Genomic DNA, 14,699 nt, shown 5'->3' on the forward strand with positions numbered 1-14,699 from the left:
ATCTCTTTTTTATAATAAAAAGGCGGGAAGTTAGATACCACAGTTTAAAGGAATTGGGGCAGTGGATTCTTAAGACTTCTTCCTGCTTATTTGTGGGTGTCATCTTTGGGGGGAATCTGAGAAGGCTGGGTGCTGGTCACATCCTGGCATAGCTGATCTCTTTGCTCCTTTTCAGTGTTTGTGGTATGCTGTGGGAGCTCCTTCCGCTCCTCCAGCCAATAGCTGCTGAGATACCAGCCCACTGGGGCATGGTCTCCCTCTCTTTAAAAAAGCAGCAGCAGCCCTCCTCACGCTCTCTTGCTTCAGGCTCTGCTTCCGGCTACTAGACTCCTTTCCTGATCGTACAAAGTGCTGTTGTCTGGGACAGTGATCTGTAAGTTTTTTCCCTTTAAATAAATAACCGTTCTATTAATCATAATTCCAAACTGGTGTGGGATTGTTTGTGACTTACACCTTCAGTGGTATGGAAATGTCTGGTGTCTCTTACACCTGTTTAAGGTATTGGCAGAACAGAGGACAAAGTTTAAAGAAAAAAATTTAGGACCAGGGAATTGAGGGGGTTGTATCTGACCTGTTTATGGTGGATCCTTCAATTTGGCTACCTGGAACTCACAAGAATTCTTTGGGTTTGTGAAAACAGAAATGTTAGAACCAGGTATTTTTTTTTTATCTACAACAACCATGTGTTCCATATGCTTGAGTGCTATTTCTCCGAACAACACCAGCTTCAATTGGTGAGTTTCCTCATTCTGGTCAGCTTAACCGTTTCTCTGAACCTGAGGAATTGACCGTTGAGCTCTGACAACCCTCTGGTGTCCCTATAAATGGGAGAACTGCCCCCAACCATGGTCTTCAAGGCTAAGGTTGTGCCCTTTGTTGACATTCATCTGTGGATTGCTTCCCTTAGCTAAAATCATGACTGGACTGACCCAGGGTCAGTCCTCCCACATTAGCACTGTACACTCTGTGTGATGTATTCGACTGGGGGCCCAGGATCCCTCAGATTCTTCTTTACTTCTTTTTTTCCATTTCTTTTCTTTTCTTTTCTTTTCTTTTCTTTTCTTTTCTTTTCTTTTCTTTTTTCCCTCTCCATAAAAGGCAGCTTGGAGCGGCCTCTGGCCTCTCTGGCTTCCAAGTCACCATGACTGGATCTAATCAGGCTGTAGCACCCCACCCAGAGGTCAGGGGACACCCTCCCATAGATTCTGTTGTTTTCGCGCCAATTTATACCCCGCCTATAGGGGGAGATGTCCCGTTATAGGCCTTGTGGTGTTTCGTGGGTTTTCACAGTTTCAGCTGTGGGTAGCGAGCCATCCATGTCTATCCCCCCTGGGATGGATGTCTTTTAGAAGCCCCAAACCCCAGGCCTTAGTGCCCTACTTCTTCAGCTCCTACCCTCACTTTGCCAGTGTCCCGCCAGCTCCACTTTGATGGGAGCTTTCTAACTACTGTCAGCGTACAGGCAAATGGACCCTGCCATGGCTACTGCAGCCAACAAGATTGGTCGGATCCACGAGGCGGCTTTTTCAATTACAGCCTTTTGCTCCCCTCTGCGACTTGTGGCATGGCGACTCACAAACAAGGTGGGTCACGCCTCTAGGTCTCTCTTACTAAGCTTAAAATTCCTGCAGCTCAAAAATTGTGGCTTTTCCATACAACCTGTGACCACTGCCATTTTGACTGGGGTCAGGTGACTTCATTGGTCAGGTGACCAAGTTCTGCCATCTTTACTGAGGTATTCCCTGCCTGGTTCCCCAGTGTTAACTCTGTTGCATGGGTGACCTTACCGCCATCTTGGCTGAGAGCCAGATCAGATGACCAAGTTCTCCCATCTTTACTGAAGTATACCCTGCCTTGTCCCCTGGTTTTCTTATGTTTTTTTTTTCACTAAATTCCTCTTGTTGACTCTGTTACATGTGTGTTTTGTGCAGTGGCTTGCCTTTGGTAGGGCCCACCAAGAGCATCCACTTTGCCCAATTCCTGTTCACTCTGTGTGTATGTATTAAAACATGTAACTTAAATGCACCCATATTTATTGTTAAATGTTATAATTGCCTGTTTATTGCATCTCATTTCAGACTACAACAAGTCTCATGTTTTAAACTGGAATGTACTTTTAAGTTTCTTATAAAAATACTTTATATTTAATCCAACCCTCATTTAAAATATATTAAGCTATTCTCTATTATTGTCAGTTCTGCCCTTAACCTTCTATTTCAAGCAGTTTTTTCTTCGTTCGGTCTTTTTACAAGTGTAAATCTTACCTGTTAAGTTGAGAGCCAGTACAGTCAAGCTCAGACCCAGCCCTCCAGGCAGATTCTATACTGCAGCTGTTGCTAATAAACAGCCCTCAACTGCTCAGAGATCTGGGGAATAGGGCATTAAAATATTTAATTATTAAAAACTTTTCATAACAAAAAGAAACAGGTTGACTCCTAGCAGCAGCTCTCTATTTTCCTCCAAAGAAGACAGAAGACAAATGGAACTAGAACGATGTCCATCAGCAATTCGCTTCAGTTGCTAAGCGCTGACCACTAGGCAAAACTGGCTTTCCTCTAAGCTGAAGATCTCCAGATGTGGACAGAATCACTAGAATCGACAGCCTAGCTGCTCAGGTCAAGGTAGGCCTGTCTTCCGACAGATTTCTTAGCCCACAGGATCTTCTGGACCCTGGCAGCCCTGCGCTAACCAGCAAAAGGCAAATACAACCCTCAGCAACCATGGAGTACCCTGAAGAGTAGCTCTAGGTGCCAACCAAGTAAGTTCTCTGTCGTTTTTAAATCAGTAACTCAGGTAAAATTTTATCCTTCTCAAAGATCTCTGATGCAGTTTGACAGCTGAGAGGTTTTGTCAGTTTAAACGGACAACCTCACCAAACAAATTTCAGTAAAATACAAATACAAGACCTGCAAGTTATAATAGGTATGAGAACAAATACAAGTTATCAATTTTCTCTTTCATGCTGCCTTCCATAGTCTTAAAAACACTTTTCATTGTGTGAAAAAAACATCTGTCACAGTCATTCTGACATAAATATGCTACTGTTTATACAATGTATGTGTCTAAAACTTCTGTTTTCACGAACCCAAAGAATTCTTGTGAGTTCCAGGGAGCCGAATTGAAGGATCCACCTTAAACAGGTCTGATACATCTCCCTCAATTCCCTGGCCCTAATTTTTTTCCTTAATTTAACTTTTCCTCTGTTCTGCCAATACTGTGGGATCCTCACCCCTTATTCTCAAAGGAGCAAGAAGAAATTTCCTAGCAGAATGTTTTCCCAGGAAGATAGTGGCCTTCCCCTCTCCCACCCGGGAGATTCTGAGCACAAGGTCACTTAGCTCAGCCCAGCCAGCCACCTGGTACAGGCTGATAAAGATGGCCTGACTCAGGAACAGTGGCCTTGCTCTAAAAACAAGGAAAAAGCCAACTTAACAGAATGGAAGGGAACAAAAGTCCTCATACCCATGCCAAAGCATCTTCAAAGATTCTCTTTGTAGTTATACCTTTAAAAGCTTACCCCACAGAGGAGATACAACTCCTCTCTACCTTGTAACGGGGATGGAGATGAGTTCCAAACATGTTTGTATTATGCTGATTAAACCTTGCTTATTACAGTCTGGGCCTCTCTGGTGGTCTCTCTCAGGGGGTCGTAATCTGGGCACAACATATGGTGCATTGGCCGGGAACCCCAGAGATTCCACAAGGATGATGAAAGTCCGGAGGTTTATTAGCATCTACCAATGAGAAAGCGCTCTTTGTCTTTTGTCTCTTGTCTCTTTGTCTCTCTCGTTTTGTCTTGGCTGTCTGACTATGGCTGCTTTGGTTTTGTACCAGTCGACCGATTTGGGATTTTGGTATTGACAGGTGTTCTCTGAAGTTGTACAGAAACCCTGGAGAAGCAAGGGATGCCTTGTCTTCCATTTCCAGACAGGGATGGGAATTCTCTCAGTCCTGGGTCATTTCCAGACAGGGGCCTTGCTGGCTCCAGGTCATTTTCAGACAGGGAGTTTTGCTCCCAGGTCATTAGACAGGGGCCGGTATTCTACTGGCCCTGGGTCATTTGCAGCTACCTCAGAGACAGCTGTTTGGTTTTCTTCCACCGAGGGAGAAAATGTCACTATATGTCTTGTCCCAGAAATTTGTCAAAGTCCTTTTACGTTATGTTATGGTAATTGTTGCTTTGTTTTCTTTCTCTCTCGACTTCTATCCTCTACAGGATCCTCTATAGAGTCCTTTGGAGCCCCAGCTGTTAGGGATAGAGAGGAGAGAGGCAAAATCTTGGAGAGCGCCCAAAAGGAACTGGAGAACCTCTGGGAGAGGTTAGGGAGTGCAGGCCTGTGACTTGGAATGTCTTTGGGGCCACTACCTAGGGTGCATGGTGATCCCCTGGAATTCCAGAAAACTGTTGTCTCTTTGTTTATTATGTTTAAGACTGGACTGACAAGGACTGAAAAATCAATGGGACAAAACTTAAATGTGGAAATGCGGATGACTTGACAGCAGCCCATCTAGGGTCTGTATCCCTAGCCCTGAGCCAGGTCTGATGAGAATACACTGTCTAGGTGCTGAGAGCTAAGCCTTGAGACTGCAGGAAATGCAGAGGATCTGGGTGGGTGCTGGGGGGCTCCAAGGCCAGGGAGCAAGGACACCTGAGATGGAGCGGGTGGCAAAATCATCATGCACCCTGCTGAGGGCAGAGGAATGCATCCTCAAAAGGCAGATGGTGGAGCTAGTGACTGAGAGACGCAGGCTGTAGCAGAACAAGGCAAGGCCCCTCTCCCTTGTTTTCTCTCTCTGCATCTTGAGGGTCTTTGCCTTAGGCAGGAGAGAGGGACCTACACACAGGTGGTAGGGAATTGACTCTTGCAATTAAGAAACTGCAAATGTAAAACAAAAAATCTGAGATCATGGTCAAAAAAGTTAACAAAAAAACTTTTTTAAAAAAGCATTGACAGCCAAGGACACTCTCTGTGCCCCACTGCTGCTGCCCCCTCTTTTCTTTTCTGAGCCAAATTCTTGAGTATGATAACACTCAAGGTCTCTTCTGCTGGCCAGCAGTTTCCCGTCTTAACCCTTTCCTGTCCTGATACTGCTTATAAGAAGATTTCAATTATACCAACCTGTAACTTTATAAAATATTGATTTTAAAGTAAATGTCAAAAGATACATTATGTTTAAAAATGTTTTTGTTTCCACAGGAAAAAAATATATGGGTTACAAATACTTACCACCTTTAATTAAGGTGCATATTTCTGCTTTTGTTTTATGCAATGTTCTGCTAAATAAAATCACAAAAAAGACTTTGATAAAAATTTACACATTGTCTAAAAAGGTTTTTAATAGAGGTTTTTATATTGTCCAAAAAACCAAAAAAGACAAAAGACTAAAATAATATTAATAATAATAATAATAATAATAATAATAATAATAAAAATGTTTGTCTAAAAAATGTCTGGCTAAACCAATAAAAAATAAAAATAAAAATAGAGCCAGACTTAAAATTATACAAGGCCAAAAGATGTTTGCTATAATTTCTTGTACCTAAATGTTTAACGGTTGGTTTTGGTTTTAAAAAGCTTTGTTTGTCTTGTTAAAGGGTCATGTTATTTCTTTAAAAATTACATACGCTTATTTTGTTAAAAAAATTAGTCTTTGGTAATTATAAGTTTTGTACTTGTAATTTTTCTCTGAGCTCTGGTCATTAGATTCGGGTTTGCAAAAATTTGGATGTCTTTTTGATATAGATAATGTTAAAACTGTTTTATGCTGTTCTTTACTGATATGCAAGAATGTCAGTTACCACCAGGAATCACTGGGATTAAACTCCCAAAGGGGGAAAAAAGCAGCTACAAAGAAAACCACCAGGCCGGTCGGTGGTGGCACACGCCTTTAATACCAGCACTTGGGAGGCAGAGGCAGGTGGATCTCTGTGAGTTCAAGGACAGCCTGGTCTACAAGAGCTAGTTCCAGGACAGGCTCCAAAACTACAGAGAAACCCTGTCTCAAAAAACCAAAAAAAAAAAGAAAGAAAACCACCAATGCCAGGTAATAGTCACCAAAAATGTCAACTATAATAAAGTAGGTTATAAAACATATATGCTTATAAAATGTTTCATATTGTTAATATTTAGATTTTAGCTTCATTGTCTTTGCTAAAATCATTAAAGGTTCAATCTGACAAAAATATGGTATATAGTTCTGGACTGTTAAAAATACAAGTTAATAATCAGTCATCCTCAAAGTACTAATATAAGTACAGGGATAAGCCTTATTTAGTCCCCTATACATGTTTTAAAGCTTAAAACAAGTAATTTTAAATAATAAAGTCTGTCTAATCAGATATACCTGGACAGCCCTAAATACTTCAGAGATCTATAAAAATGGCATTTAAAATAATGTTTAAAAAGCTTATATCAGACAGAGACTCTGAGATCCTAACAGTGACCCAAGGTCTCCAAAGAAGACTATGAGACACCACAGTGTCTCCACCTGGATGACGACGATGCTGACCACTGGGCAAAATGCCCCGATGCTATGACCTGCTGCCAGGACCCAGCCCAGACAGTGGACAAATGGTAGGACTTTGGAGAACTGATTGCACCACTTTTGCCTAGACAAAATAAGGTCAGTCTTTTGCATGTCCCTCTTCCATAGAAACCAGTCACCTTATGTGTCTGTAAAGCCTGCTGTTCTGATCCTTCTGCCTCCAATGCTATGGAGACCTGCATATGACTGTATATGGGCTGGTCTCTGTCATTTTTCTGTTTTGTCTGTACTTAAATATAATTTATTTATCCTTCTAAGATCTCTGATTGTATTAATGGCTAGGCCAGCTATAATATCAATTTAAAAGCAAAAAGGATATCCAAATCCTTATACAAAACTATAGCCAGCTTGTTAGCTCATTATATATAAAGGTCTGAGGGTATAAAAGTTAATAAACATTAAGAGTTTAAAAATAATTTAAAATAGTTCTAATAAACAATAAAACAATGACTATATACTGTTTGGGTTACAAGTTCAAGATTTTCTGTTTTTGCTGGAACTCACAGGTATAAGTCTATTTTTCCTGTTTTATAAATATCTGTTATTTTCTATTTCTATAATATGGATTTTAATATGTGCCTAAAAGTTTCAAATGTATTAACTTCTGTTCCTAGTTTAAAATGGTCTCAACAGGTTTCCCCTTGGTTGTCAGACATAAACAAACATTAATTGCTGACTACAACCTGCTCCAAATGACTGTGGACCGTGGACTTGCTAAAAACTGATGTGGACCAGTCTAGCCAATGTGAATGCTCCCTGGCTCCACAAACCAAATGTTCCTAAAATGTTCTCTTTTTGACTAGCATTTCACCTTTGTTAACCCTTGACAACAATGCCCCAAAGTCAGCTGGAAGCAGTTAAAAGGATACATCGGCCAATAATCCCTGGTTAAAATGGTTAAGTCAAACGAAATATAAAGACTCTGTAATTGTAAGAGACAATTTGGTCAAAGTTAGCAAAACCAGCTCATGATTGAGTTGATTCTTAGGACCAAGAGGAGTGGGGAATGTGGGACCCTCACCCCTTATTCTCAAAGGAGCAAGAAGAAATTTCCTAGCAGAATGTTTTCCCAGGAAGATAGTGGCCTTCCCCTCTCCCACCCAGGAGATTCCGAGCACAAGGTCACTTAGCTCAGCCCAGCCAGCCACCTGGTACAGACTGATAAAGATGGCCTAACTCAGGAACAGTGGCCTTGCTCTAAGAACAAGGAAAAAACTGACTTAACAGAATGAGAGGGAGCAAAAGTCCTCATACCCGTGCCAAAGCATCTTCAAAGATTCTCTTTGTAGTTATATCTTTAAAATCTTACCCCACAGAGGAGATACAACTCCTCTCTACCTTGTTGTAACGGGGATGGAGATGAGTTCCAAACATGTTTGTATTATGCTGATTAAACCTTGCTTATTACAGTCTGGGCCTCTCTGGTGGTCTCTCTCAGGGGGTAGTAATCTGGGCACAACAATACCTTAAACAGCTGTAAGAGACACCAGACATTTCCATACCACAAACAACAGACAGGATCAAAGAGACCAGGTATGCCAGGATGTGACCAGCACCCAGCCTTCTCAGATTCCCCCCAAAGACAATGCCCACAAATAAGCAGGAAGAATTCTTGAGAATCTGCCGCCCCAATTCCTTTAACCTGTGGTGCCTAACCTCCCGCCTTTTTATTATGAAAAGGAGATGGGAATGTAATGATTGTTCTGTCTCTTTAAGAGACAAGCCATACCCACTCCCTCCCCCATCTGCTGAGACAGGTTGATCTTCAGCTTCCAGCCTGAGTTCTCTCTCTTTTCTGTCTCCCTCTTCGAGAGGCAGCTTCTGTCTCTCCCTTCTCTCTTCTCTCTCTGTCTCTGTCTCTCTCTGTCTCTCTCTCTCTCCCTCTCTGCTCTTCTCCCCTTCTCCCCTTCTCCCCTCCCTTCCATAACCACTAAATAGATATCCAACCTCACTCTGCATGGTGTGCCTATCTGTCTCTCACCCATCACTACCATGTGGCTTGCTGCCCGGGACCAGCTGCCTTTGGAGACTGTGGCATGGTTTTGTGCACAGTCCCAGCCTGGGACTAGATAGATGCTCTCAGATCCTGCTGCCCCCTGCCTGCCACCATGTGGCCCACTGCCTGCCGCCACTCCCATACCTGCAGCATTTCTGCTTCTTGTAGCTACTTGGGGATCCGCAGCAATTTTTAATAATCCATTACACTTACATCTTAATTTAACCCATTTCCAGTATTTTATACTTTACCATGAGGCTCGTGGTCTACCAGCAAAGTTTCAACACACCTGCCTCCAGCAGAGGATTCATGGCTTCTCTCTGACTCTGTCTTCTTCCTCCCAGCATTCAGTTTAGTTTTCTCCACCTAGCTAAGTTCTGCCCTGCTATAGGTCCAAAGCAGTTTCTTTATTGATTAAATCACTGCTTGGCCCATTAGCTCTAGCTTCTTATCAACAGGCCAATGCAGTTTCTTTATTAATTAACCAATCATATCAATGCAAATTATTTCTATATCAAGATATGAGGAACTCACACCCCATGCACATATATTGAAAGCTTTCTCCTTAACTAATGGGCAGGTATTTGGATCAAGAGGGCTCAAGAGGCCTCTAACCTAGTAAGTGTATTTGTACACTGAGAGATTCATAAGTTGATACTGTTATTGGGAAGTAATGGGAACTTTTCAAGGGAGTAAATCATTGTGGCTTCATGCCTTGGGTGCTACAACTACACTTTCAAGTACTCTTTTCTCCTCTTTCTTCCCAGTTGTTTTCACCCCTATTAGCTGAGTATAAAAGTTGCAGAAGTCGCAATCTTGCCAGGGCTTCCATCTCTTTCTTATTAGCTATTCTCTCAGAGTGTAATAATAGTTAATGATGATCTTTTTATTTTTTCCTTAACGATTGATTATGCTGGAAATGTGAACAAAATATGCTGACTTTTCTACTATAGAGTTAAGTAAGACAAAACTCCATTTTAAAAAAGAAGTTTAAAAAAGCCACTTGGCAGAAATTCGAATTCCCACAGTGTCAGCATTTCTTGAAATCAAACTACATGCTCAGGGTTGCATGATATTCTTCAAAGTTGCACTTTGCTTAGAAGCAGTGCTGTTTTGAGTTAGCCAACAGTGTAAGAGTGTAAAAAAAGCTCTAATCACCCAAAGAGAGGCACCGGATCCCTTTGCATTAGAAATAAAAGCCCAGGGGAATCCCTGCTGGGTGTGCTTGCCTCCTTGATTGATGGCTATGTATGCTTCTGCAGAAGTAAAACTACTGTCTTAGGAAAGGCTTTGGAATGTATGGTTGGTTTTTTTCTTGGAATCCTCGACCCTTTTCTAACACCAGTGCTGAGAATCTTTTTATTTACTTGACTTTAATCTATTATCACTACTTGTCTGTGTAACTGTTTTCATTCGATTTTTTTCCTTCATACATTAATATATTTTATTTTGATCAAATTCACCCATTTCCCTCTCCTCTGTCTCCTCCCAGGTCCCTTTCATCACATCCTCTTCCCAACTTTACACACACACACACACACACACACACACACACACACGGGTCTAATTAGTGTTGCACACATGTGGACTTAGGGCTATCCATTATAGCATGGGCAATCTGCCACCCATGACCTAAGTCAACTTTCTCTCCCCCTACACTCTTCAACTGCATATAACTTCTCAAGCAGGAGTGGGGCCTTGTGAGACCCTCCCCATCCATGATGGAACATTAACTAGATCAACCTTAAGCAGTTTTTTATATAATTAATCCTTAACTGTGAAATGACTATCTTCATATTTACTTTTGTGACAATTTCTGTTCTAGTCATTAGTCCTCTTAGCTACTAAGGTTTTGAAATATTTTCTCTCAGAAACTTGTCTTTATGTAATCTTAGTGGTAGCTTTAGAATAAATCAACTTTTTGGTGTATAAAAAAGTGCAATTTAATTATTTCTTAATTAGAAATTGTGCTTTTAGTGTCTAAACAAAGAGCAAAAGGTTAATCTTTCATATTTTCTGATGGAAATTCAACAGCTGGGTGTCTCTATTTAGATATTGATCCCCATGAAATTCACCTTTTTGAATATGGTGCAATAGATAGAGCACGATTAATATTTATGAATATGAGTACACACTTGACTAAGAACTATTTCTTGAGAAGAGTCTTTTCCCAAGCAATTACATTAGATCTTTTAAAAAACAGTCACTGAAAGCCGGGCAGTGATGGTGCACACCTTTAATCCCAGCACTCAGGAGGCAGAGGCAGGCAGATCTCTGTGAGTTCTAGGCCAGACTGATCTACAGAGTGAGTTCTAGGGCAGATGCCAAAGCTACACAGAAAAACCTTGCCTTGAAAAACAAAAACAAAAAACTAGCCACTGCAATTCCAATAAAACTCCAAACATTTTTATGAAGAAAATGACATGCTGATACTCATATTCAGTGAAAGCTCAAAAGACAAAGTTTTTTGAAAACACAATAAACAATACTCTGATTTCATGATTTCTGATAACCCTATCGCAGTCAAGGAAGTGTTCTATTGACATCAAGTTGAGAAACTAAATCAAGAACCCAGAAATAGGTCCATATCTACATCAATGAGTGTTTTTTTTTTGTAAAAGATCCAAAGATAATTCAGAGGGAAAAGAGATTCCTCTCAAGAAATAGCGCTCAGTCAAGTGTGTACTCATATTCTTAGTACCCTGTGACCTCCTGTGGGTTGAAGGACTAGGCTACTTTGAGTAATTATATCAATAGAGACCATCTAGTCTAAAATTTCTGCAAGGGTGATATTCAATTAGTGGTACTCAAATGATAGTCTGGAATATTCCAAAAAGGATGTTTTCATCAAACTTATCAGAAGAAATGTATTAAACTGGAAGACATTTCATGTGCCACCCTTGCCCTAAAATTACGGAATTAAATGAGGGACTTGCGGTGGGAAGTCTCTATGTTCTCAATAGTTTCTCCAATCCATTCCGATATCCACCTAGGTTTAAAAAGCAATGTGGGTTTTTGACAAGTCTTTCTGATGTTTTTCAAATATTTAGAATTTTCGCACGTGTGATTTTTATGGCTACTGACTTGTACATATTTGGCTCTTTTGTCTGTTCTAATGTGTCAATTAGTATTTCCTTCAATTGAGTAATATTTATCATATTTATGCACAAGCCTCTGATTTAAGCACAAGAAGAATAAGATAGCCAGGGTCACTGAACTGTCATTAAAGCTTGGGAAACTGGGACAAAGAAGATAAATCGATTGGAACGGCAATTTGTGATTGAGAGAATAATAATTAGGGTGGGAAATCAGGTGACAGGGATTATTACATACAGAGTTGTCAGTGAAGGCCTTTCCTGGAAGTGGCTTTAGAACGGAGTCCTGAATGATAAGAAGCCAGCAGGGACAAGCCTTTTCTTGATGTGCTTGCACTGTGTGGGCTCCAGTTGTCCAGGAGCAGAGGACAAGCCCAGCGGCTGGAGCCTGGCAGATAACACACAGGCTGATGGGGGATGAGGTGGGAAGAGCAGACATAGCACAGTCTGGGCCACTTGTTTAACACTATGACTGTCTTTTGAGTGTAGAGGATCCCAGTAGGGAAGGGACATGAACTGTAGGTGATGATGGCTGCTCTCTGTGCAGAGAATGGACTGCAGGGTGAGCTAGTGTGGGGGCACAGGCATCAGGAACCTGTTGCAGAAGGCCAGGGGAGGGGCTAGGCTGTATGGAAGCCATGATGCAGCAGTGTGCAAAGGGAAGGGTTCCCTGGACAGGGCAGATGGGACCTTCAGTGACTGTGTCTGGGTGTGAGGGATGAGGCAGCTCAAGTGCCCCTGGGCTTATTCGGCCACACAGAGACACGGTGCTGCTGTTTCCTGTCAGATGCCCCAAGTGCCTGAGACTATCAGCTGACAGTGGTGGTAGGGTTAACCAGTGACTTGGGGGAAAAAAAAGAACAGGCAACGTGGGCGGTGCGCGCTCCAGGGACGCGTGCGCGCGCCCAGCATTCCGCGCGAGCCAGAGGAAGGCAGAGGGAACGCGAGCGAGCAGACTGCAAGCCCTGCCCAGCGAGCGAGTCACTGTGAGCGAGCCAAGCGAGCGAGAGAGCGAGCGAGCGCCTGTGGAGCCCGCGTGGAGGGAGCCGCCGATCCATCCCGCAACATGAACACCCTGCTGGCGCGGGCGAACTCGCTGTTCGCCTTCACGCTGAGCGTCATGGCGGCGCTCACCTTGGGCTGCATCCTCACCACCGCCTTCAAAGACAGAAGCGCGCCAGTGCGCCTGCAAGTCTCCAGGATCCTGCTCAAAAAAGTGGAGGACTTCACCGGACCCAGAAAAAGAAGCGACCTGGGCTTCATCACGTTCCACATCTCTGCGGATTTGGAGAAGACTTTCGACTGGAACGTCAAGCAGCTCTTCCTTTACCTCTCGGCCGAATATTCCACGAAAAGCAACGCTGTGAACCAGGTGGTCCTGTGGGACAAGATCCTTCTGCGAGGAGAGAACCCCAAACTGGATCTGAAAGATGTCAAAAGCAAGTATTTTTTCTTTGACGACGGGCACGGTCTTAAGGGAAACAGGAATGTCACTTTGACTCTGTCCTGGCAAGTTATACCGATTGCTGGCATTCTGCCTCTTATGACTGGATCTGGACGCGTGTCTGTCCCGTTTCCAGATTCGTATGAAATAGCCACGACTTTTTGAAGAACTCTCTCTGCATCTGTTAAAGGACATATGTGTGCTTATGGAAACATATTTCTTTCATCTTCCGTCACGTCTGGCTGACTTTTGTTATTGTTTATTTTAAAACGTGCTGGGTTTGTGTCTGGGACTGGCTAACCTCCTCATCCTCATGCTTCCGTTTACCTAACACAGAGACTGCATTCATGGATCTTCCTGGTGTGAACAATGGTTGTTACGTTTCCTTTTGTATAAGAATCAACATGAAATTGTACAGTTGGAGGGGAAAGGTTGATAGGGTACTGAGGCGTTAGTGTAAGAACAACAACAACAGAAGTTCACCAGAACATTATCAGACAATTGCATACGGCTTGAAAAGAAGGCACAGTTTTGTCATAGTCACTGTGTTATTCCGTGTGTAATATAAAATGTTTTTGGAGAGAATTTAAAAATTTGATGTATGGTGTTCTCATAATAACTACATGTTTTATTCCTGACATTCCTTGTAGGTTCACACTGAATGCCGTTTTCATATATCTTCTAGGATGTGTTTGATCACTAGAAAAACTGTGATTTGCTTCTTAGAAGTTTAACATACAAAATTGGTAAATAGGTATGAGAATGAGAATTTGCCCCCACTTCAGAAATCTGAATGCTTGTCTTTCTTGCCAGCAAACATGTCCACTTGAATAGTGAATGCCTCCTTAGTCTGAAAATAATTGTAACTCAGTTCATATCTCTTCCATATTAAATGTGTCTCACAGTGTTTTCTCTACAAAGATTGCTGTGTACTGTATCTTTGCAAAATGTTTTAGCACTGTTACTGACATTTGAAAATGTTGGCATGCTTAACATGTGCTGAGTATGTTCTAGTATGTTTAATACCCTTAAATAAATGCTAACCACTAAAACTGTTGTTTCTTCATTATTTAATCATTATTGGGATATTGGTAATAACCCTTGTGGTACGATTTTTCAGTTAAAACATATATATATATATATTCTATAATCTAAAAAAGTAAGCAATACAAGCTTTAACTCTTCAAATGAAGAAGCTGAAATTCAGAAGTTTGTTACATTACTTCAAGCAAACAATAGTTAAAACTTGAAATCTAATCTCATTCTTTTTTGCCAACTAATTGTTTTTATTTTATGAGATTATAATATAATTACACTATTTCTTCTTCCTTTCCCTCCCTCCAAACCCTCTCGTGTAACCCCCTTGCTCTCTTTCAAATTCATGACACATACATATATTCATAAATTCAACATCCTCAATATGTATAATGGTACTTATACATATATGTCTTCATGGCTGACCACTTAGTATTGGGTAATCCATTGGTGTGCTCTTCCCCAGGAAAGAGTATTTCACTCTCAGTGCTTCTTACTTATCTGTAGTTCTGTCTGGGGTTGAGGCCTTATGCACTCCAACCCCACCTCCATCTACACATAGATGTATCAGTTGGGTGTAGGT

The 14,699-nt window shown here is 41.7% G+C and overlaps 1 protein-coding gene across 1 annotated transcript; it reads left to right on the forward strand.

Moving 5' to 3' along the window:
• Positions 1-12,558: 12,558 nt before the first annotated feature.
• LOC119805227 (signal peptidase complex subunit 3) lies at positions 12,559-13,919 on the forward strand. The gene has a single exon (XM_038317143.1). The coding sequence runs from the start codon at positions 12,704-12,706 to the stop codon at positions 13,244-13,246; it is 543 nt and encodes a 180-aa protein (XP_038173071.1). The 5' UTR covers positions 12,559-12,703; the 3' UTR covers positions 13,247-13,919.
• Positions 13,920-14,699: the final 780 nt, after the last annotated feature.

This window comes from Arvicola amphibius, chromosome X (assembly GCF_903992535.2).
Source record: "Arvicola amphibius chromosome X, mArvAmp1.2, whole genome shotgun sequence".
Lineage (NCBI taxonomy): Eukaryota > Metazoa > Chordata > Mammalia > Rodentia > Cricetidae > Arvicola > Arvicola amphibius.